At 43.4% G+C, this 24,929-nt stretch overlaps 1 protein-coding gene, 1 long non-coding RNA gene and 1 pseudogene across 2 annotated transcripts in view; all 3 read left to right on the forward strand.

Annotated features, from left to right (window-relative positions):
* Window positions 1–5,215, forward strand: LOC118560465. Its single transcript, XR_004929366.1, has 5 exons — window positions 1–42; window positions 1,879–1,969; window positions 2,070–2,279; window positions 4,218–4,281; window positions 5,164–5,215. It is a non-coding gene; the product is annotated as an uncharacterized LOC118560465 (long non-coding RNA).
* A 2,979-nt stretch (window positions 5,216–8,194) lies between these two features.
* LOC118560408 lies at window positions 8,195–12,611 on the forward strand (annotated as a pseudogene).
* Window positions 12,612–13,393: 782 nt separating this feature from the next.
* LOC118560422 (NACHT, LRR and PYD domains-containing protein 12-like) overlaps window positions 13,394–24,929 on the forward strand; it is a gene marked incomplete at its 5' end in the record, with an annotated part of 89,682 nt that continues 78,146 nt past the window's right edge. Inside the window, 3 exons of the mRNA XM_036131410.1 lie at window positions 13,394–13,424; window positions 13,568–15,356; window positions 15,601–15,774. Of these exons, the coding sequence (XP_035987303.1) occupies window positions 13,394–13,424; window positions 13,568–15,356; window positions 15,601–15,774 (1,994 nt within the window). The remainder of the gene's footprint in view (window positions 13,425–13,567; window positions 15,357–15,600; window positions 15,775–24,929) is intronic.

Genomic DNA, 24,929 nt, shown 5'->3' on the forward strand with positions numbered 1-24,929 from the left:
CTCTGCTGACTGTTTTAGTCTGAAAGAAAAACTACAAACCAGGTGAGCTGTGACGTCATCAGATGATCAGAGCTGATGTGCAGATGAATGATTTGTGTTTCCTCTGCAGGTGAAGGTAGAAAGTGTTTCTGAGCTCTAGAACTACACTGAACAGAACTAGAAACATGAACTTGCAGAGAAATAGTTCCTGTTTTGCTGCTTTGAGCAGAGCCGTGCATGGAGCCAACGTGATGTAGCAGAAAGTAGCAGCGTTCACATGCAGCCCTACCCTGAGAAAGGCATCTAGCTTCAACAGACTCGCTCCATCATGTCAGAAGTAATGTGGAACATTTAGATCCAAGACTAAAACTACAGCCAGCTTTATGTTCTGTTCTCCAGTTTTTAGACCCAGTACAATCCCAGCTTTATTTATAGAGCACTGTCAGCACACATTCAAGCAGACATTTTTAGTTGGACCTTTCAGTCGGCTTTGCAGCAGAACCTGGTCCAGTTCAGAAGAAGAAGAAATCTTTATTTGAAGTTACAATTTTACATTACAGTGAAATCTGTCTTCTGCATTTAACCATCCCTTAGGGAGCAGCGGGCAGCTTCTCCAGAACCCAGAGAACAATCGGGGGTTAAGGGTATTGCTCAGGTGTGCTCCAGGTTCTAGCAGCCTTATCAGAACCAAGAGTTCTGCTCTAACTACTGGGCCACCACTCCCCCTCAGTAATTGTTCCCTGAGCTAAGATCTAAAGCTCAGAGACACTCGCTGTCTTCAGTCCAGAACCTCTCACCTCTCTGGTTCTAAAGGCATTAGAAAAGCTGCTGAAGGAGGACCTGATGGAACCGGGTCAGGACAGTTTGGACCTCCTGCAGTTTGCTTCCAGGACGGGTCGAGGACTGGATGGTGAGACAGGGACACTTTGAAAGCTGCTCTGAAACATCTGGAGGAAGCAGAGGACCTTGTTGGTTCCCTTTTTATGGACTTCTCTTCTGCTTTTAATCCCATCCAGCTCCACATTTTAGCAGACAGCTTCCAGAACCTCTAGAACTTGGACTCTGTTCTGATCTGGTGGCTGATGGACTTTTTAACTCTGAGACTTTTTAACAGTGGTTTCTCCTCTGTTCTTTGTTTTCTACACTAATGATGGTCAAAGCCATGGCAGAGGCTGCTACATTATTGGACCTGCAGGAGGTTCTGTCCTTGTGTCCGTTCCCAGCAGTGATCCATCAGAACCGGGTCTCCTGGTGGAGGAAGGTGTCAGATGGAGCAGTTCCTCCTGTTTAAACATCAATGTGGTGAAAACTAAAGAGCTGTGAGTGATGTGAGGAAGAAGCCGACTGTCCTCCTCTGTTTTCAGGAAGAATGCGTCTGTTGAAGGAGTGAAGCTGGAGAAACACCTCTGGACCCAGACGGACAGAACCTCTGAAGCCCACATTGATGCTGTGTGCAGAAAGCAGCGTGCACACAAAGCATCAAGCAGAAGCTGCAGCACTCTGACTGGGAGCTGCCTTGTTTTAATGTGGACCTGATCTGAATGAATCTGCTGGAAGGTTTTCTCTGAGCTGCCGGCACGGCTCACTTCCTGTTAAACACCAGAACCAGCTGCAGGCTGAAGATGTGCAGCTAAACTACTGGATCATTCAGGACGCAGCTACACACTGCCACCATGGAGAAGCAGCCGCTTCCAGCAGCTCTCAGCATTCTGCAGGAGAAGCAGCAGATGAAGCTGGTGTTTAGTGACTGTTGTTTTCTGTCCTGATGTCTTCCTGGCAGCTGCAAACCAAACTGCTCCTTGAAAAGAAGAAAGAAACTTTGAACCTTGAAGCTTCCAGGAACTCCACTGCTGCTCCTGCTGCTGCCCCGCCCTCCTACCTGTCCCACCTCCATCACAGCTGAAGCTCCGCCTCCTTCCAGGTAGCAGCTCACCTGTGTCTCAGTGCTTCACATCTTGTTCTTCAGCACTTTGGAGCGTCTGAACAAACTGTAAGTTTGCTTTGTTTCCTACCAGAACTTTGTCTTGAGGAACTTTCCTCTTTGTTTCTGCTCTCTGATGTCTGGAGAACATGTTCACTTCTGATTTCAGCACAAAGTTTCATCTCTGCTGTCTGAAGACTAATCTACAGGATTATTAGATTATTGATGAACTGGAACCAAACAACATGATGAACAGCTGATGTTCAGATGTGATGTTTAGATGAGCAGAACTCTGTCGACCCAATCAGAGCTTCACGGCTCCAGATGATCCGTCTAAAATCTAAATATCTGGGAGCTTAAAGACAGGAACGTCCTTCATGTTGAGTTAAAACCACCTTTTAACCTCCAACCAGAAACTCTGGACTCTGAGAAAAACATGTGATCTAAAGGTTCTGCTGCTGTTCTGCTAAAGTTACAAAGGTCCACTTGAAACCTGAACCGTCTCTTTAGAGGTTCTGCAGCTCCTTAAACTTTGTGGATCGTCTTAAAATGTGTTTCTGTCCCTTTAAGAACGATGGTTGGTTTGATAAATTCAGAGCGACTGAAGCAGAACTTCTGAGGTTCTGGTTCTGATATTTCTCCAGCCTGTTGTTTATGGCAGCTGTAAAATATCTGCTGTTTAGAGAGCAGATTGAAGAACAGCTGAAGACCTGAAGGTGGGTCCAATCAGACCAGGAAATGTTAACAGCTTTAAAGTTTTCATAATATTTTAGATTTGAATTCATTAAAAGTCAGATAATCCAAACGTTTAACATTGATCTAATAAATCTATGAATAAAACAATAATATTTCCATTAATCAGACTTAAAGGTTGATTTGCTGCTAAAAGTGATCAGTCTGTTGTTCCACAGTGTTTGACCCATGAGGGACAATTATTAGTTAGTATTTTATTTCCTAAATGAAAAGTCTGAGGAGTTTAAGAACTTGTTGGGAACATTGTTTTCATTAAATTCATGTTTCAAACTAAAGTTTCATTAAACAAAGATCTTTGTTCATGAAACCACAGAGAATCTGGAGCTCAAACTGGTTCTGATCCAGTTAATATTAATGGTTCTGGTCCAGTTTCAGGTCCAAGGCTCTGATGTCCACCTTCTTATACTCTGTCACCAGCTGGGATCTTCTGATGGTTTGATTTCTGCATAAAAACTAAAAGAAGTGAGTTTGCTTTTTAATGCTGTTAGTGACACAGGAAGGGATCAGCATGGAGAAATGGACCTGGAGAGGCCTGCTGCTTCACACTGAACTACCCGACCAGATCTAGTGGGTCGGTTCTGAAGCAGAGGCTGAGGCATGGTCTCATATCTGCTCTACAGCTCAACATGTTCTGGTCCTCCTTCTAGCAGAACTCTGAGAACCTGTTGATCCAAAGTTCTGAACTTCAGCTCCAGCTGATGAAGCAGAGGAGTCTGAGCTGGTGCCAACAGGAAGTAGTTCCCTTTTCTTGGCGCTGAGAGATCTTCCTGATGCTTTGGACCCAACGGTACCAGTCATGTGGACCATGGAGCTGCTGTTTATTAACACAGAAGCATCATCAGCTTTGGGACTGAGTTTAATCTGCTGTTAGAAAAACTGTGATATTACTGAGTTCTGATCATTTTAATGAGCAGAGAGAGAAACTGTGGCTAAAATCAATGATTCTGGAGGAACCGGGTCTCCTGGCTGAATGTTGCAGCTTATTTTAAACCCAGAAGTCCTTCCAGGAGTTCGGGATGCTGCTCTAGAACTATCTGGATAAAACATCCTGATTAAATGACTAAAGTTTGGACCAGAACCCAAGAAATGAAGCAGTTCATCTAGAAGTGAATGTTGACCAGTGATGAATGGCTGAATGTAGAAATGAGTGAACAGCAGCAGAGCATCAGAACCAGTTAGTTCACTGTACTGGATCATAGCTACTAGAACCTGCTGTGGTTCTGGATGTTTGGACCTTTAACAAAGGCTGACAGAAGTCCATCTACCATCTGTGGTAAACCCTGATTTAGTCTGTTTTCATCCTCATGTGCAGCTAGTTTCTAGTCTGAACATCAGAGACGGATCCAGGTCCAATCATCTGGTTCCACTTTATCTCTGTTGGACTTTGGGATTAAAAGCTGCTGACGCCTCAGAACCGAGTTCAGGGAAATAAACCATTTACTGCTCTTCCTATCTGATCCACTCTGGTTATTGTGACCTTTGACCTTTATGATCCTGCTTCAGGTGTCTCACTTTTTGCCTCCATTGTTTCAACCTCATGTTGTTTTTCTCCTGCTGCTCACAGGTCCAATAAAGCCCGGACTTCACTGTGGCTCCACTTCTCTGGCTCTGGCTCCATTTTGGTAAATGTGAGCAAATCTTCTTCTTCAGCACCAGCAGCTGATGTTTACAGTGTGAATGTATTTTATATGGAGGGTGTGCCGGGTCAGAGTCCATCTGGTTCTAACAACCAATCAGTTTGCTGCTGACTCGACAGATTACAGCTCCTTAGATCACTCAGGAGGTCCAACAGTCAAAGGTCCGATTTATTAATAGTCACAATAAAACCAGTAAAAGTGGATCTGATTCCTCTAGAGTTTAGCCAAGCAAGGGAACCAAATATTCCACTGAATAAATTTAAATAAATAGAAAATAAATCAATAAATAAAAACACATCAACAAGTCAGATGTGTCAACATAATCTGATCAAGAAAAAAACAAAAATATTTATCAGAGATCTGAATGTTACTACATCTTAGGGGAGCAAAAATGGAGATCTAAGCTTTTCTAGAGATTTGGTGCAGGAATCAAACTCTGGTCTCCCATTAAAGTCAGACACAACAGCTTCCTGCTGCTTCCTGTGAGTCCTTTCAAAATAAAATTACAATGTTAAAATGTGTTTAATTCAGTCAGATTATTAAATAGTTCAGCTTTGATGCAGCAGATATTCCACTTGTAGAGTTTGATGATTGTGAAATAAAATAGTTGCTGATGTTCAGTCAGAGTGAATCAGTGTGAGTGGATGAAATGTTGCTCCATGGCTCCATCTAGTGGACTGATAGTAGAAGTACAGCAGCTGATGGCAGCTTCCTCTGCCTCTCACTGCTGTCTGACTGCATTCAACTGACACTGATATGAAGCAGAGAAGAAGAGCCAATCAGAGGAGGAGCAGCTGATCTTTTTCCAGCACTAATGATGTAAAGGATGATCAGAGTTGATATGCAGATGAATGATTTGTGTTTCCTCTGCAGGTGAAGGTAGAAAGTGTGTGTGAGCTGATGTGGATGTGAATTCAGCAGCATGGATCAGTGTGAGGACAGAGAGGAGGGAGTCCCTCCCTCTAAAACCACTCTGTGTGGGGAAGCTGAGAGCCAGAGCCACGCTCAGAGGTGAGATCAGCATCTCTAAGTGTCCAGAGCCCTTTTCACACAGCGTTCTCACTATATCAGGCCAGAAGAGACCAAGTGGTCCTGAAGCTGCTGCTGTTCCTCTTTGCTGCTTCATCCAGACTGAACAGAGCAGCTCAGCATGGTACCAGTGGGTTCTGACAAACAGCAAGTCACTGTTGCAGAACCAGCTGAGTGACACCAGCCTGTTGCTTAGAGCTCTGGGTTCCAGCAGGACACATCTGGAAAAACTCACCAACTTCCAGAACATTTCCTGGATCTTGATGACCAACATGTGTTCAACATTATTCATCCTAGAAAGAAGGACGGCTGATCAGACATTTATGGAAGAACCTTTACATTTAGTTTCTGTCTAAATACGACCCAGACCAACAGAACCAGCTGGTCCCTCTATGTAGGTATTAAAAATAAGTTTTATTTTAACAGGATTCCTAAGAGATGGACACGTAAACATCAACCAGAACCAGAACCCAGCTGTGTGTCCTTTAAGAGCGACAGGTCAAACCATCGTCTCATTGACTTCAAACCTTCAGGACCTCCATCCTCAGAGAGGTGAGCTGTATCTAACTGCTGTAACTGTGGAAACTGAGTCAGTCTGAAATGTTTTTATTCCAACATGTGTTTAACGTGAGCTCAGCTCTTTTTCCCACATTTCTATGTTCATATGTGAAGCGGTGTGTGTTGGATGTTCTCCAGAACCACAGCAGTGAAAGTGGAAAGAATGGATGTTGGTGGAGGCGTCCTGGATGCTGCTACATCATGTTTAGCAGCTCTGATCTGTTTGCTTTTGGGCCTCATTGATTAGTCGCCATCATTAAACACTTTTCTCTGCTTAAAGTCAAAGATTTAGTTTGGACTGGAGCTCACTCTGATTGGTTCTGTTCCATGTTAATGAGCTAACTGGACTCTTTAGTCCCTCTCCCATATTCATAGTGATTGAATCAAATCCAACATGGAACCAACTGGACTTTCTTTCTTTGTTCCTGAACCGTTTTGTCATCGTATCTGAAAGTCTTCCTCAGTTTTAGTGATGAAGAGTTTCAGTTCTTCTCAGCTGGAGCTGGAACAATCACTGGGATCAGAACCAGAGACTTGGTGTTGTTCCCTCACAGGAGTTTAGAGCTGCAGCTGTTCTTCAGCTCTTAAATATCTCAATGGATTTATTACATTTTAGTTGAGCTTCAGACAAGTTAGCAGAACTGCAGCAACTCATTAAAATGGGTCCAGAAATGCTCTGGTCTAAATGCTTCTCTAGATTTTTCTTCAACAGCTTTATTGTTACTTTGGGAAACTAATAAAATCCTGATTTCACTGCAAGGAATCATGTTGTGATATTTTAGCCAATCACCAGCCCTAGTATGGACCGGTCTCCTCAGTCGGGGTCTGAGGTTCTGGAAATGACCCGTTACATTTCTTTAAGAGCCAAGAACAGAAACCCAGTTCCTCCCAGTGAGCTCTCAGATGTTCCAGTTCTATTTGCAGACAGAGGTTTGATCCGTTATCTCCAGAAATCAGCTGCCCTGTTCTGATGTAAACACCTTCATGTCTTCATGTCTGGAGTGTTGATGCTGATCAGGAGGTTCTGCTGCTTCCTGGCTCCATGTCAGACTAACAGTGGATCACATTTCCACGACCCGCTGGCCAGGGCCGGATTTAGGAGGATGGGGGCCCCTGGGCTGGAGTCAGGATGGGGGGCCCTGGGCTAGAGTATATATAATATGCCCTCTGAAGGATTTTTTACAGCCCTCAGTTCTCAATAAAAGCAGAGGTGGGTGCAATGAACAATTTTCATCTTCTAGACCAATGTTTTTACAGAGAACATCTTGAAAAATATGAAGAACAAAATACAGATTTCCATTTATTAATGACACTTTTGCATTCGACTTCTTTGTAGGAACTCGAACCACAAACACGACCTACATTTACTCAAACGCAAACCAAATAAGAAAACAATACTCAACCCTAAAAAGTTTGAAACTTTGAGCCTGTCTTATAATGCAGACATGCACAATCTTTGTTTTGTATCTACACTCATTTAAATTTTTACTTTCATTTAGCAAATAAACTTTAAAAAAGACCAAGTTTGTTTTCAAAATTATTTTACAGCCCCAAAGTTGTTTTAACATAATATTAACCCTCATGTCAAAAAGTTTGGACACCACTGCCCTAACCAGTAACACCAAGCCCTTTCAGTAATGAGTGAAAGGGTTATCAGAAATTTAAGCCTTAGTCTAATATGAAATTTGAAAAGTTGCCCACTTTTCTGGATTTTTTTGCTGGAGGTTTCCCTTGACGCTCCTCGTCCCCAGTGCGTAAGATGCGTCAAAAGTGGACCAATAACAAGCAAGCATTCAAGATGGACGTTTGCCAGAACAAATGGCGTTCCGTGAGCGAGTTATTTTTAGAACGTGACGTCATATCACGTGGTACAAGTTGGGCAAATATGCGTTTTCCTCCACTCTTTCGCTGTACGTTACCCTTGGTTTTACTCAGTAAAACTACCGCTTTTTGTAAGTCTAAGATGTCTCCCAACCATGGTTTTTAAACATTGTTGTTATGGAACGTGCAACAGCGACTCGAGGTACGCTGATAGGCCGCATATGAAGGATGTTAAAGCCGCAAGCGGTGTTGATCGGCCCTCGCAGCCAAGCGCCGCTGCGGTGCCGGCCGGCCGGCGGGGTCCACGCACCCCCGGCCGGCCGGCGAGGATCGCGCACTGCCGGCCGGCCGGCCGGCGGGGTTTGCGCAGCCAAGAGCCGCTGCGGTGCCGGCTGGCGGTGCCGGCCGGCAGTGCACAAACCCCGCCCGCCGGCCGGGGGTGCGCGTACCGACTATCCATTCACAAAAATAGAAAACATCCTTCGGGGCCCCCGAAATGCCGGGGCCCTGGGCTGCAGCCCCGGTAAGCCCCTGCTAAAATCCGGCCCAGCCGCTGGCAAATACCTGGTAGAGCCAGTCTGACCCATCAAGACTTGGTTCCTGTGTGCGTTGTGAGAGCAGTTCAGCAGGGAAGGAAAGCTTCATCATGTGGTTGGTGGAACCAAGCTGAGCTGAAGTGGACCATCAGAGGTTCTGCTGGTTCTTAGTCTTAAGGCCCGTTTACACTACACCTAAAAACCGAGCCATGCTGAGACCGGTCCGAGCTTTGTCCAGTTAACTGAGATAAATGCAGCCGTTTACACACACAGGAGTTATCTCGGTTATGGTTCCTTGGTTGCTCCTCGCCTCCTAGTGGCGATCTGCGTTACTACCGCTCTCTGGGATTGAAGGCGGGACCGAGCAAATCAAAATGGCGGCACCCGTCACATTCAGGTTGTTATTGTTAGACAGATTCGGCTTTTGGGACGTGGATAAGACAAATGAACGTCTAATAAGGATTTACAGACGCGGGAAACAACAACAGACGCTGAGGTTCATAAGCAGAGTCATCACTGGAAACCGTGTGGCACGGTAAGGAAGCTAGTATCATTATGAATGTCTGAAATTTGTCTGAATGGAGCGTGAATCGGGACGTGCAGCCAGACACGCCGGAAAACCCGCTGACAGTCAGCTGACTGTAAGGGCATGACGCGGTCTGCTCATGCGCTCCTCGTTATCAGGGAACCGGGATAAAAAAAACCAGTCCGAGACCTACTGATGAACTGGTCTGCAGTTAGCGCGGTCCGGTTATCGTTAGCGCGGTCTGGTTCAGTCTGCTGACCATTTACACACAAGGGTTATCTCGGTTACCGAGCTCGGACTGGTCTCGGCTCGGTTAAAAAAGTGTAGTGTAAACGGGCCTTTAAAAGTAGACAGGGTGTCTGCCTCAAGGACCAAAACTGGGAGTTGGTCCCCAGCGCCTGCACTCTGGGTCCCTGAGCAAGACGCTTAACCCCAGATTGCTCCCCGGGCGCCGCACAGTGGCAGCCCACTGCTCCCCAAGAGTGATGGGTTAAAAGCAGAGAACACATTTTGTTGCTTTGTACTTGTGACAGTGCAATGACAATATAGTTGCATTCTATTCTATTCTATTAAGGGTCTTGCTCAGGGACCCAGAGTGCCGGCACTGGGGATCGAACCAGGTACTTGCATCCTTCTCTGAGTGCAAGCGCGCTGCTCTAACCACTAGGCCACGACCTCCCAAAAGTTACTGTCACCTCCGTGAGTCAAACCCATGTCTCCCGCATGAAGGGCAGGAGCATTCACCGCCCGACTATCGTGGCAACAATAATATAATACTCTAAGTCTCCCACACCGGAATTCGATCCCGCAATCTCTTGCATGCAAAGCCTGTACTTTGTGTCTGAGCTATACTGTAGCCATAAAGAGACACTAGGAACCACCAGTAGACCTGCAGTCTGAGAGCGAAGTGCTCTGTTAGACACAGAGGGGGTAATTAAAGCTCTGATATTTGATATTATATAATATTAGGGCTTTAGACATTAGAAGAAGATTTTTAAATTATATTCTTGATTTAACTGGAAGCCAATGAAGGGAAGCTAAAATTGGAGAAATATGATCCCTCTTGTTGATTTTCATCAGAACTGCATTTTGTGGACTTCCTGCATTTTGTGGACTTCCTGATAGTAAAGAATTACAATAGTCCAGCCTTGAAGTAACAAATGCATGGACTAGTTTTTCAGCATAACCCCTGGACAGAATGTTTCTAATTTTGGCGATATTCCTGAGGTGAAAAAAGGAAACTCTGGAAACCTGTTTAATATGGGATTTAAATGAAATGTCTTGGTCAAGTTAATGCCATCCAGATTAAGTGATTGATTAAGAAGTTTATTGTTTAAGGTCAAGAAGTCAAAAGAGTACACCTCCGTCTTTTCAGAATTTAACTGCAGGGAATTTGAAGTTTTCCAGCTTTTAATGTTATCAAGACATTACTGTAGTTGAAGTAATTGATTGGATTCATCCGGATTTATGGATAAATGTAGCTGAGTGTCATCAGCATAACAGTGGAAATTATTCCTATGCTGTCTGATAATTTTGCCAATCAGAAGCATATATATAGTAAAGAGAATTGGTCCAAGGACTGAACCCTGTGGTACTCCACAAGTGACCCTAGAGTTTGAGGAAGATTTATTATTAACATGAACAAATTGGAATCTGTCTGACAGATAATATTTAAACCAGCCTAATGCTTTCCCCCTCAATCCCTACAGTATGCTCAAGTCTTTGGAGAATATTGTGATCAACTGTATCAAATGCAGCACTGAGATCTAACATGACAAGTACAGACACAAGTCCATTATCTGAGGCCATGAGAATATCATTGGTGACCTTCATCAGAGCTGTTTCAGTGCTATGATGAGCTCTGAAGCCTGACTGAAACTCCTCAAGTAGGTCATTACTTTGTAAATGTTCACAAAGTTGATTAGCAACTACTTTCTCAAGAATTTTAGATAAGAAAAGAAGATTAGATATAGGTCTGTAATTTACTAACTCATCTTGATCAAGAGAAGGTTTTTTAAGTAAAGGTTTAATAACAGCTACTTTAAAAGCCTGTGGTACATATCCATTTACCAAGGATAGATTAATCATGTCTAAAATAGAGCCACTGATCAGAGGGAATACCTCCTTAAACAACTCGGTTGGGATTGGGTCTAACATACAGGTAGAAGGTTTAGATGAAGCTAAAAGTTTAGATAGCTCAGAAAGCTCTACTGCTTCTAAACAGTTGAAACACTGCACAGGTTCTAAAGATACCTCCAACGCTGCCTCACTTACTGAGGACGAGGTAATCATGTTTGGGAGGATGCCAATTATTTTATTTTCAATGGAATCAATTTTATTTATGAAGAATCCCATAAAATCATTACTGCTAAGAGCTATGGGAATGGATGGATCAACGGAACTATGACTCTGTGTAAGTTTGGCAACTCTACTGAAGATAAATCTAGGATTATTTTGTTCTCCTCAATTAATGATGAAAAATATGCTGCTCTAACTCTGTGAAGGGTCTTTTTATACAACAGTAGACTGTCTTTCCAGATTAGGTAAGATTCCTCATGGTGTGTAGAGCGCCATTTTCTGTCCAATTTCCTAACATTGTGCTTCAAGGAACGCAGCTCTGAATTAAACCAGGGAGCCAGCTTCCTCTGAATAATCACCTTCTTTTTAAAGGGAGCTACATTGTCTAATGCAGAACGCAATGAGGAAGTCATACCGTTAACAAAGTCATCTTACTGCAAGAAGGACTTTCTCTACTTGAAAATGAATCTGGCCTCTACTCATCGTAACTCTCATTACTTCAAAAGCGGAGTCACAGGAGCTGGACTGGCCATTCTTTCCAAACTCCAAATCCTTGACATGTCCCTTATCGCTACTCTTTGAACGGTTACCCTTACATGGCTCACCATGGGGACTGGTTTGGAGGCAAAGCCGTTGGGATGGCCATTCTGAATCTGGCGGCCCTGACTGCAAATGTCTATGTCACACAACTGTATGCAGAATACAGCAGAGAGAAGGAGTCTTACCTCTCCAACAGAGTGGTCCAGGCCTGGGAGCTGCAGCAATTCATCCGCCCTTTACGTCTACAGGAGCAGATGTAGTCACTGTGAGAGGTGACCTCAACATGCACCCTCAGGACCTCGGCTGCAGACTACTGATGTCTTACACTGGACTGAGGGACTCTTATGTAGAAACAGCAAAATTTGATGTGTGTGAAAATGGTATGACTTTAATAGCAGACAACCTTTTCATCAGTAAACATGAGCTCATCCCCTCTGAGAAGGGTGTTTTGATTAACTACATCTTGTTCAAGGGTTCCTCCAAAGCCGCCATTTATTGTGATTTCCTGTCGACCACCAAAGGCTCCGTTCCTGGCCATCTTCTCCCATTTTCTGATCGGGAGGTTCCCACGGCCGAGTTACGGCAAGAATCTCGCATTCCAACTCAGGCTGGAAGTGACAAGACTCAGGACAGTCCCTCAGAGAAGCTAGCTGAGCTGGTTGACAGTCTAACCGAGGCATGCACAGAAGTCAAAATAGGCTTGGCTCTGCTCTTCCTGGAGCTGGCCATAGCAACGGTTCCCTGCTTCGCTCTGGGAGCCCAGTAGCATTTCCCTCATATATCCTTCTACCTGCTGGCCGCCCTGTGCTTCACTATTCTGTTGATCGCCTCTCTGCTGTACATCTTTTGTACCATGGAGCTGAAGTCTCTCCAGGGGGCAGAAGACCAGATGAGGCTGGCTGTAGGTAGTCTGTAAGAAAAGCTTAGAGGGTTTCCTGTAGGTCAGCCTCACAATGTTCCACAAAAGGTCCACAGAGGGACAACAGCCCAGTGCTTTGGATCCAGAGGAATAACTTCAAAGTAGAAGCTTATAGCAAAAGGTCTTTAAACTCAGCTTTAGTCTGTTCCTCTAAATATGATTTTGAGATTAAGAATAAGACATCAGAATGAACTGTGAATAGGAAACTTTTCTGAAAGTAGAACAGGACACACGCTTTGATATTTTTATACTTTTATAAAGTCATCTGCACGCTTTTTTATTTCTTCTTCCTCTTGTTGACTTCTTTGTGTCATGTTCATTTGATGCTCAGTTTTTCTGTTTTATAGACTTTTACTGTGAAGCTCTTGGTGATTTCATCTGGGAAAACTGCTGGATGAATATTTACTTCCTTCCTAATTGTTCTGGTTACTCCACAGAGTGGACCAGCAGAACTCAGAGGTTCCCAGAGGTCCGTCTGCCCGGCAGCATCAAACCCAGCTGGACTCCATATTTATGGTCTGTACATGTACAACAACTACTTTTCCATCGGTTCTGTTCAGTCGTCTCCATGCTGGACTTTGTGGACCAGTGGACCATCAGTCTGTCCAACATGGTCCGGATGTTTGGATCCATGATCTCAGTCTGATGTGTCCTTCATATATTATTCTGTTCCAGCTGCTGGAGGACAACATTGTCACTTTTGTGAAGAAGGAGCTCAAGAAGATCCAGAAGGTTCTGAGTCCAGATGATCCAGACTGCTCAGAGAGTCAGAGAGATGATGAGGAGGAGGTGTTGGAAGGTGAGGATGAAGAGCAGAGGAGGAGCAGCAGAGAGGCTCTGATGAAGATCACTCTGAACTTCCTGAGGAGGATGAAGCAGGAGGAGCTGGCTGACCGTCTGCAGAGCAGTAAGAAGATTTCTACAAAGATTTAACCTGATGGATAAATCACACATTTACTGATGTCTGAAGAGATGGAATCACATTTATTCACATCATCTTCAGACGATTATTTGGTTTCCTTCCTGATTTAACTTTTTCTGTTAATTTAGAACATCTTGCTGCAGTTCAACAAAAACTTAAATCTGGTCTGAAGGAGAAGTTCCAGTGTGTGTTTGAGGGGATCGCTAAAGCAGGAAGTCCAACCCTTCTGAACCAGATCTACACAGAGCTCTACATCACAGAGGGAGGGACTGGAGAGGTCAATGATGAACATGAGGTCAGACAGATTGAAACAGCATCCAGGAAACCACACAGACCAGAAACAACCATCAGACAAGAAGACATCTTTAAAGTCCCACCTGGAAGAGATCAACCAATCAGAACAGTGATGACAAAGGGAGTGGCTGGCATTGGGAAAACAGTCTTAACCCAGAAGTTCACTCTGGACTGGGCTGAAGACAAAGCCCACCAGAACATCCACTTCATATTTCCATTCACCTTCAGAGAGCTGAATGTGCTGAAAGAGAAAAAGTTCAGCTTGGTGGACCTTGTTCATCATTTCTTTAGTGAAATCAAAGGAATCTGCAGCTTTGAACACTTCCAGGTTCTGTTCATCTTCGATGGTCTGGATGAGAGTCGACTTCCTCTGGACTTCCAGAACCAGGAGATCCTGACTGATGCTACAGAGTTCACCTCAGTGGATGTTCTGCTGACAAACCTCATCAGGGGGAAACTGCTTCCCTCTGCTCGCCTCTGGATAACCACACGACCTGCAGCAGCCAATCAGATCCCTCCTGAGTGCGTTGGCATGGTGACAGAGGTCAGAGGGTTCACTGACCCACAGAAGGAGGAGTACTTCAGGAAGAGATTCAGAGATGAGGAGCAGGCCAGGAGGATCATCTCCCACATGAAGACATCAAGAAGCCTCCACATCATGTGCCACATCCCAGTCTTCTGCTGGATCACTGCTACGGTTCTGGAGGACGTGTTGGAAACCAGAGAGGGAGGAGAGCTGCCCAGCACCCTGACTGACATGTACATCCACTTCCTGGTGGTTCAGACCAAAGTGAAGAAGGTCAAGTATGATGGAGGAGCTGAAACAGATCCACACTGGAGTCCAGAGAGCAGGAAGATGATCAAGTCTCTGGGAAAACTGGCTTTTGATCAGCTGCAGAAAGGAAACCTGATCTTCTATGAATCAGACCTGACAGAGTGTGGCATCGATATCAGAGCAGCCTCAGTGTACTCAGGAGTGTTCACACAGATCTTTAGAGAGGAGAGAGGGCTGTACCAGGACAAGGTGTTCTGCTTCGTCCATCTGAGTGTTCAGGAGTTTCTGGCTGCTCTTCATGTTCATCGGACCATCATAAATCATGGTCTCAACCTGATGGAAGAAACACAAACATCTAAGAAGTCTTTATTTTCTAAGAAACCTAAACTAAAGTCTCTTCACCAGACAGCTGTTGATAAGGCCTTACAGAGTCCAAATGGACACCTGGACTTGTTCCTCCGGTTCCTCCTGGGACTTTCACTGCAGACCAATCAGAGACTCCTACAAGGCCTGCTGACACAGACAGGAAGTAGCTCACAGACCAATCAGGAAACAGTTCAGTACATCAAGGAGCAGATCAGTGAGAATGTGTCTGCAGAGAAAAGCATCAATCTGTTCCACTGTCTGAATGAACTGAATGATCATTCTCTAGTGGCGGAGATCCAACAGTCTCTGAGTTCAGGAAGTCTCTCCACAGATAAACTGTCTCCTGCTCAGTGGTCAGCTCTGATCTTCATCTTAGTGTCATCAGCAGAAGATCTGGATGTGTTTGACCTGAAGAAATACTCTGCTTCAGAGGAGGTTCTCCTGAGGCTGCTGCCAGTGGTTAAAGCCTCCAACAAAGCTCTGTAAGGACACAGATTGTTGCTACTTTTATTTCTGATAGTAAGAAATCTGCTAATGAGGTAAAGATTGCTTCATGTTGCTTCAGTTTATTTATAATAAACCAGTTTACAACAAAAGGCAACATAAAGACGTGTAAAATCAGACAGATCCATCAATCTTTCCATGGAGAACATTGGTGACTGTAAAGAAATCAACAATATTTCTGATGAATTGTTTAACAGAAGATTTTTCTTCTTGTCTCCTCAGACTGAGTGGCTGTAACCTCTCAGAGAGAAGCTGTGAAGCTCTGTCCTCAGTTCTCAGCTCCCAGTCCTCCAGTCTCAGAGAACTGGACCTGAGGAACAACAACCTGCAGGATTCAGGAGTGAAGCTTCTCTCTGCTGGACTGAAGAGTCCAAACTGCAGACTGGAAACTTTCAGGTACAAAGTTCTCCATCCTGTTGAAACCAGATTTCTGTCCCTTACCTGTTGAAACGTTGATGGAAATATTACCGTATTTTCCCGACTATAAGCCGCTACTTTTTCCCCATGCTTCGAACCATGCGGTTTATAATGTGGTGCGGCTTTTCTGTGGATTTTTCGTAACCCGCCAAGGGGCGCTTTAGCAGAAAGTTAAAAAAAACGAGACGGTAGGGAAGTCAAAGTTGGAAATCAAAGAAGAAGATAGCGCTAATTTTTATTTAGCACTTGTAAGCAGCAGGCACGACAAAACGACAAAACCATACCCACTCATTATGGAAACCACACGAAGAAGTTCGTATGATGCCGCTTTTAAGTTGAAGGCCATCGATCTGGCAGTACAGGAAGGAAATAGAGCTGCCGCACGTAAACTTGACGTGAACGAATCCATGGTTCGGCGCTGGAGACGGCAGCGGGAAGAACTCATTCAAAGTAAAAAAACTAGAAAGGCTTTCAGAGGACATAAAAGCAGGTCGCCTGAACTTGAAAATGTTGTTGAGGACTGGGTTAACACTCAGAGAGCAGGTGGCCGAGGTGTATCCACCGTGCAAATCCGGCTGAAAGCCAAATCAGTCGCCCGCGAAATGAATATTGAGAATTTCAACGGAGGACCGTCTTGGTGTGTCAGATTCATGAGGAGAAAGAACCTGTCCATTGGGCCGCGAACAACTCTCTGTCAGCAACTCCTCCCAGACTATCAGGAAAAAGTAGCAAATTTCCGACAATTTGTTGAAACAAAAAACGCCATAGGACCAGACGACATTATAAATATGGATGAAGTGCCACTGACATTTGATCTGCCTCTGACCAGGACCGTGAACAAGACAGGTGCATCATCCATTATGGTGAAAACCACCGGACATGAGAGAACTCATTTCACCTGCGTCTTGGGCTGCACCGGCTCTGGAAAGAAGCTTCCCCCAATGGTGATTTTTAAGCGCAAAACTATGCCGAAAGACCAACTCCCGAAGGACATAGTGGTTAAAGTCGACCAGAAAGGATGGATGGTTGAAAGTCTAATGAAGGACTGGTTATCGGAGTGCTACGGAAAGCGCCCAGGAGGATTTTTTCACCGTAAAAAGGCGCTTCTTGTTTTGGACAGTATGAGGGCCCACATCACCGACTCAGTGAAAGTTGTCATCAAGAGAACCAACTCAATTCCTGCTGTGATTCCTGGAGGCACAACAAAGTTTTTGCAACCTCTGGACATCAGTGTGAATCGAGCATTTAAAGCAGCACTCCGGAGTGAATGGGAGGCTTGGATGACGAGCGGTGAAAAATCCTTCACAAAAACTGGCCGCATGCGAAGAGCATCATTTTCTGATGTCTGTCAGTGGATCCTAACAGCGTGGAGCAGCGTGAAGGAATCTACGATTACCAACGGGTTCCGAAAGGCCAGACTGCTGCGTGAAGAGGGCACCGCAGCTTCAGAGCCAGCTTCCCCCCGGGATGACAGCGACACGGAAAGCAACTCTGATATCCACACAGAGAAGCTATGTGACGAAGCTCTTCTGATGCTGTTCAAGTCCGACACTGAAGAAGATGACTTCAGTGGTTTCAGTGTGCAGGAGGACGATGAATAAATCAATCAATAACTTTTCTGTTTTGTTTGACCAGCACTTTTACTTTTGTGCTACAGTCTGTTCAGTTGTGTTCTGTTAAACGAGGTACCGGTAACCATTTCAGTTGTTATCAGTGGCTTTTACCCCGGTGCGGCTTTTATATGTACTTTTCTAGTTTTTTTTTTAAAACTTAGTGGGTGCGGCTTATATAGAGGTGAGCTCTATCGGGAAAATACGGTAGTTCAGTGATAGATTTGTTAGCTTTTGTCTGACCTTTATTCCCTATGAATAGAAACCAGGCACAGATTCACCGTATAGGAGTGATTCTCAAAGGTTTTATTTCATGAACACTTCGAAGAATGAAATATATTCAGGAGCCCCATCCCAACAAAATGTGTCAGAATTGTTGCTGTTATAGTTTTCAGTTTTAATGCATTAAATAACAATAATAATGATTAGTATTATTGTCCTGCCTTTTGTTAAAAGTAAGCAATAAAATTATGATGTGAGTATATTAAATAAATAAGATAATAAATAAGTTAATAGTTTAAAATTAGTCCAAGTCAATCAACAGTTAAAAAGGTTTAGGGTTTCATGTTTAATCAGAGTGAGACATCTCACCTTTGTCAGATTTGTACGTGAATTACATGACATAGTGAGTGCTCTTCTCTTAAAACTATCTTTGATGTATTTTCTCCGTGAAAATCAATGTTCTGTCAAGTTAGCTAGAAAAAAACTGTTCATGTTGAAGTTAAATGTGTTCTACACGCTTCCGCCTTGGAAAACATTTGTCTTTGTGACAATTACTTTGCTCAGAAAGAACTTGAATATGTTTTGAAAGTATTTTGGTTAAAGAATATGAAAAGAGTGTGGAATGTACTGATAATATTCAGACTTGGATATTGGTCAGTAATTTGTTTTTTCTTCTGTATATTTCAGTTATGATAAAACAAAATTTATTAATAAAGGTTATTCAGAGTTGTTGTGAACAGAAGCAACATTGCCAAGTTAGATTATTTTTATTATTTTTATTCTTTAAGAGAATAAAGTCAGGAGAATAAAGCCAAAGGGATACAAAATAAACTCTTAAAATCACAAAAATAAAAATATTACAAATATAAAGTATATTCTGAGTTTCTCTGATAGTGTTTCTGAGTCTAACAGCAGATTTGCCACATTCAACATGGCGGACGCTCTGACTCATCTGCAGCATAGGCAGACCCTGCCCAACGAGGCGTCTACGTAGATCAGGGTTTTCAAATTCATTGAATGTGAGCCTCCCCTTGGAATAGGTAAAGATAACCACGCAACGGTCTGTTGCTCCAGATTCTCTCGCTTTTATTTTTAATCTCTTTGCTGTAACATCTGTTTCTAACACATAAGCACTTTTAAAACATTTTCTGTAGCTGCACATCGCACTTCGGAACTCCTCGTGCTTCACACGGTTTGCTTTGTGGTGTGGTAAAAGGGCGCTAGCCTAGCTTTAGCCTAGCCTAGCTTTAGCTTCACAATGGCTTCCCCCCTTACTCTCTCCTCCGCTTCTCCGTCTCTAAGTCTCCCCTTATCTCCTGCTCTCTGTGTCAGATGTTTAGCTATTCCTCTGCCTCCTTTAGTGATAATGGTACTTGTAATAAATGTAGTGTTTTTGTAGCTTTGGAGGCGAGGGTGTCAGAATTAGAGACCCGGCTCTAGGCTATGGAAAAACCAACTGATAGCCGCCCCTTTGCTAGCGCGGAGCCACATAGACCTAGCATTACTTCACTTAGTGGTCCTCCAGAAGCACCTGAGCAGCCGGGTAAGCAGGCCGGCTGGGTGACTGTTCGTATGAAGCATAGCTCTAGATTTCAGCCCCCAGGTCACCACCAACCTGTCTGCGTTTCTAACAAATTTTCCCCCCTCAGTGACACACCCGCTGAGAAGCCGACCCTGGTTATTGGGAGCTCTATAGTAAGAAACGTGGCACTAGAGACACCAGGGACCATAGTTAAATGCCTGCCAGGGGCCAGAACGGGCGACATAGAATCTTACCTGAAACTGCTGGCTAAGGATAAGCGTAAATACAGTAAGATTGTTATTCACGCTGGCGGTAATGACACCCGGTCACACCGATCGGAGGTCACTAAAGTTGGTGTTGCTTCGGTGTGTGATTTTGCTAAAACAATGTCGGACTGATCTGACCAGTGATGACATGTTTAGCCGCATGTCATCATTCAACCGCTGGTTGTCTAGGTGGTGTCCCAAAAATGACGTGGGCTACATTGATAACTGGCGAACTTTGTGGGGAAAACCTGGTCTGATTCGGAGAGATGGCATCCATCCCACTTTGGATGGAGCAGCTCTTCTTTCTAGGAATCTGGCCGGATTTATCAGTTCTCCTAAATGCTGACAACCCAGGAACCAGACCAGCAAGCAGAGCCATAGTTTAACACACCTCTCTGCAGCTTCTGTACTGTTACCCACCCATTACCCTATTGAGACGGTGTCTTTCACACAGCCAAAACTTAACAGATCAAAAACTGATCTAAAAGGAACAAATCATAAAAATCTAATAGAAATCAATACGGCTCACCTTAAACCAAGACATAAAACAATTAAATGTGGTCTATTAAATATAAGGTCTCTCCCTCCAAAGACTTTGTTAGTTAATTAATTGATTTCTGATAAACAGATTTATTTTGTCTCACAGAAACCTGGCTACAAGAGGACTACGTTAGTATAAATGAGTCAACTCCCTCCAATTATTCAAATGTCCACATTCCCAGATCTGTGGGAAGATGAGGAGTGGCAACTATCTTTCAGTCTGATTTATTAATTAGTCCCAGGCCAATTAATAACTACAGTTCTTTTGAACGTTTAACCCTTAGTTTCCCTCATCCAAATTGCAAAGCAATAAAACCTCTTCTGTTTGTTGTTTTGTATCGTCCACCAGGGCCTTGGTCTCAGTTTTTGGATCAGCTGTCAGACTTCTTATCTGATTTGGTGATAAACACTGAAAGGGTTATTATAGTGGGTGATTTTAACATTCATGTTGACACAGAATGTGATAACCTTAGCGTAGCCTTTAAAACTATCCTAGATTCAATTGGTTTTGTTCAAAATGTGCATAAACCAACGCACTCTTGGCTCCATACTTTAGACCTTGTGCTGACATATGGTATTGATTGTGAAGAATTAACAGTATTTCCTCACAACCCTGTCCTATCTGATCGTTTTTTAATAATATTTGAGTTTAATCTAACTGAGTTCTCCATCCCCAAAAGAGGGTTCCATTATAGTAGATCTCTATCGGACAATGCTGCATCAGACTTAAAAAGTCTGTCCCATTCTTAATATCGTCAGTATTGCAGAAATACCCTGCAGATAGCAGCAATGCTGTTTATTCCCATTCACAAATCGATACCTTTGCTAACAATGTGACTTCCTCATTGCGTTCTGCATTAGACAATGTAGCTCCCTTGAAAAATAAGGTGATTATTCACAGGAAGCTGGCTCCTTGGTTTAATTCAGAGCTGCATTCCTTGAAGCACAATGTTAGGAAATTGGAGAGAAAATGGCACTCTACACACCAAGAGGAATCCTACCTAATCTGGAGGGACAGTCTATTGTTGTATAACAAGACCCTTTGCAGAGTTAGAGTAGCATATTTTTCATCATTATTGAGGAGAACAAAAATAATCCTAGATTTCTCTTCAGTACAGTTGCCAAACTTACTCAGAGTCATAGCTCTGTTGATCCATCCATTCCCTTAGCACTTAGCAGTAATGACTTTATGGGATTCTTCATAAATAAAATTGATTCCATTAAAAATAAAATAACTGGCATCCTCCCAAACATGATTACCTCGTCCTCAGTAAGTGAGGCAGCGTTGGAGGAATCTTTAGAACCTGCGCAGTGTCTGAACTGTTTAGAAGCAGTAGAGCTTTCTGAGCTATCTAAAATTTTAGCTTCATCTAAACCTTCTACCTTTATGTTAGACCCAATCCCAACCAAGTTGTTTAAGGAGATATTCCCTTTGATCAGTGGTCCTATTTTAGACATAATTCGATTAATATATCCTTAGTAAATGGATATGTACCACAGGCTTTTAAAGTAGCTGTTATTAAACCTTTACTTAAGAAACCATCTTTTGATCAAGATGAGTTAGTAAATTACAGACCTATATCTAATCTTCTTTTCTTATCTAAAATTCTTGAGAAAGTAGTTGCTAATCAACTATGTGAACATTTACAAAGTAATGACCTACTTGAGGAGTTTCAGTCAGGCTTTAGAGCTCATCATAGCACTGAAACAGCTCTGGTGAAGGTCACTAATGATATTCTCATGGCCTCAGATAATGGACTTGTGTCTATACTTGTCCTGTTAGATCTCAGTGCTGCATTTGACACAGTTGATCACAATATTCTCCTGCAAAGACTTGAGCATACTGTAGGGATTAGGGGAAAGCATTAGGTTGGTTTAAATCTTATCTGTCGGACAGATTCCAGTTTGTTCATGTTAATAATAAATCTTCCTCAAACTCTAGGGTCACCTGTGGAGTACAACAGGGTTCAGTCCTTGGACCAATTCTCTTTACTATATACACGGGTTGGACAATGAAACTGAAACAACTCTCATTTTAGTGTGGGAGGTTTCATGGCTAAATTGGACCAGCCTGGTGGCCAATGTTCATTAATTGCACATTGAACCAATAAGAGCAGAGTGTGAAGGTCCAATTAGCAGGGTAAGAGCATCTGTGACCGAGACAGCAAGTCTTTGTGATGTATCAAGAGCCACAGTATCCAGGGTAATGTCAGCATACCACCAAGAAGGACGAATCACTAAGCTATCAGTTACTCAACAATAAATTAAGCTTCACTACACAAAAGCTACCACCTATAGAAATATAGCAAGCTAAGTTACACAGATGTGTTAAAAGTAGCTTTACTACATCAGAAGCTACTTAACGTTGTACCAACCTAATGTCAGATCAATTCAAAATGAGTCTGATACACTGGTTAAAACATTTATTAAAGATCAGCCAATGACCTAACACAGTGTAGACATTGCTTTATGAGCAGCATAATTAAATACAAACTGAAGTAATTACTGCTAGAAATAAAACAAAAAGGTTATTGGCCTAGTACGTGCGGTGGCGTTAATAATGTTTGGTGGCATTTTTTGCAAATTATATTATCAGGAGGTTGCCTTTTATGTGCTCAGCCACTAGATTTAAAGGTGTTTTACCCAATAAGAACACTGCAGCACCAGACACAACCAGGAGGTCCCTGATCGTTGGGGAAAGGCAGAAAGAAGATGCACCATAAGCTTTTTCATATTTCTTTTGTCATTTTAAACATGAAACTACCAAAGCACAAGCCAAGTAGTAGAACTAAATGTTGAAAAGAAATTAAAAGCTAAATAAAATAAACCAGGTCAATTAATAAAGCTGCATTTTCTGTATGCTTTGTATCTATATTCACATGATAATATTTTTAGAATTAATAATAACATTTCTGTTAAAGATTTAAACGCGCGCTCGCATAAAATAAGGGTTGGAACTGCACGTTATTGTACGGACGATAATTTGCCTAATCGGCTTGCCATAAGTTCCACTGCCGTATGCATGCGCATGTTTCGAAAGATTCAGACAGGAGAGGCAAAGTAGAAGCTCGCGCATGAACATGTCCAACCAACAACTCAGATTGATTGTTCACTCTGAATGTTGTTTCAAAATAGCAAACCTGGTTTCACTTCTTAGTTATGTCCTGGATTTTGTAGCGTTTGTGGACGCTACGTCGCTACTTGATCAAAAAATAACGTCACTACAGGAAAGTTACTTGATTCATAAAGCAGCGACGCTACGGTCAAGCTACTGCAAAATGTAGTTTAACTAATAGTATTGTGGTCTAAAACCAGGTGTTTCAGTTTCATTGTTCATCCCCTGTATATGCTTCTGACTGGCAAAATTATCAGACAGCATTAAATTAATTTCCACTGTTATGCTGATGACACTCAGCTATATTTATCCATAAATCCTGATAAATCCAATCAGTTACTTTGACTGCAGTCATGTCTTGATGACATCAATGTCATGTTCGGCTTGAGATGTTTTGCCCACATGCAGAAAACACTCGGGAAAACAGGTAAATAGAAAAGGGTTTATTTAACTAAGGAACACAGAGGAGACTCAGCTACTGTAGGACAGAGCACGAACGGGGCGTCAGGCAGGCGGGAGACCGGGTAATCTAGAAGGACAAGAGGATCAGTGACTGCAGGAGAGGACAGCGGGTGATGTGCTGCTGAGCAACGCTTACCACTCAGTGAGGTGACCAGACCGGGGAGGTGGTGATGTGGACTCGATGTTGGTCTGGTGATGGAGTCACAGGTGTCCGGGAGACCGGGGAATGGAGGTGGCAGCGGATCTGAGCAGCACCGGGGGATCCAGGTATCCAGACCAGCGAGAGGAACCAGCTTGTGTCCGAAGGAGGTCTGGGTCCGGAGGAAGGAAACCAACTTGGGGGAAACTCAGAGGAATCCACGAGGTGAACCAACTTGAGAGGATGAGTGTAGGATCTCGAACGAGGAAGCCACGAGAGGGAGGCGTCGGGACACGGGGAGGAACCTGAGAGACACAGAGGTAAGACTTTTAACAACTATGGGTCGATCGAAAGGCTAGAGGCCGAAACTGGTTTGCATACCACGACGGTAACACTCTGGCATCTTCCCGCTGTCTGAGCATGGTTCTTATAGTGCTGCCTGGTGCTGCTCAACGCCTGCAGGTGTGTGGGCTCCGCCCAGCCGTCAACCACGAACACCTGTGGAGAAAGCAGCAGAACCGGCAGCAAGCTGCACAGCCCTGCTGACCGAGTCCTGACAATCAAAAGCTGGATGATTAATATCTAATGTTGAACAGATTACTGAATCAATGTGTGCTTCTATGCCTTTTGTCTGTCTTGTTGTGTCTCTGCTCTGTCTTCCGTGACCCCCAGTCGGTCGAGGCAGATGACCGTTCATACTGAGCCCGGTTCTGCTGGAGGTTTTTCCTTCCCGCTAATGGGTGGTTTTTCTTTCCACTGTCACTTCATGCTTGCTCAGTATGAGGGATTTCTGCAAAGCCATGGACAATGCAAACGACTCTCCCTGTAGCTCTACGCTTCTCCAGGAGTGAATGCTGCTTGTCGGGACTTTGATGCAATCAACTGGTTCCCTTATATAGGAAATTTTTGACCAATCTGTATAATATGATTGATTCTGACTTTGTATAGTGCCTCGAGATGACATGTTTCATGAATTGGCGCTATATAAATAAAATTTAATTTAATTGAATTGAATATCGCACACAGGTCCCTGCAGCAAATGCATCTTTCTTTTGTGTTCCTGGAATCCTGTGTTTCACAAACATCTGATAGCCCAATACATGTTTTTTATTGTATTTATTTTAACAAAGTATATCCATAAAACAGGCCTATTCATAAAATCCATCCATCCAAATATTTCTACTTTACGTGCTACTTTTACATCACGGACAGAGGGCCTATTTTTAAAGTTGAACTGTCATTAGAGCAAATTCATAAA

This window comes from Fundulus heteroclitus, unplaced genomic scaffold (assembly GCF_011125445.2).
Source record: "Fundulus heteroclitus isolate FHET01 unplaced genomic scaffold, MU-UCD_Fhet_4.1 scaffold_43, whole genome shotgun sequence".
NCBI lineage: Eukaryota > Metazoa > Chordata > Actinopteri > Cyprinodontiformes > Fundulidae > Fundulus > Fundulus heteroclitus.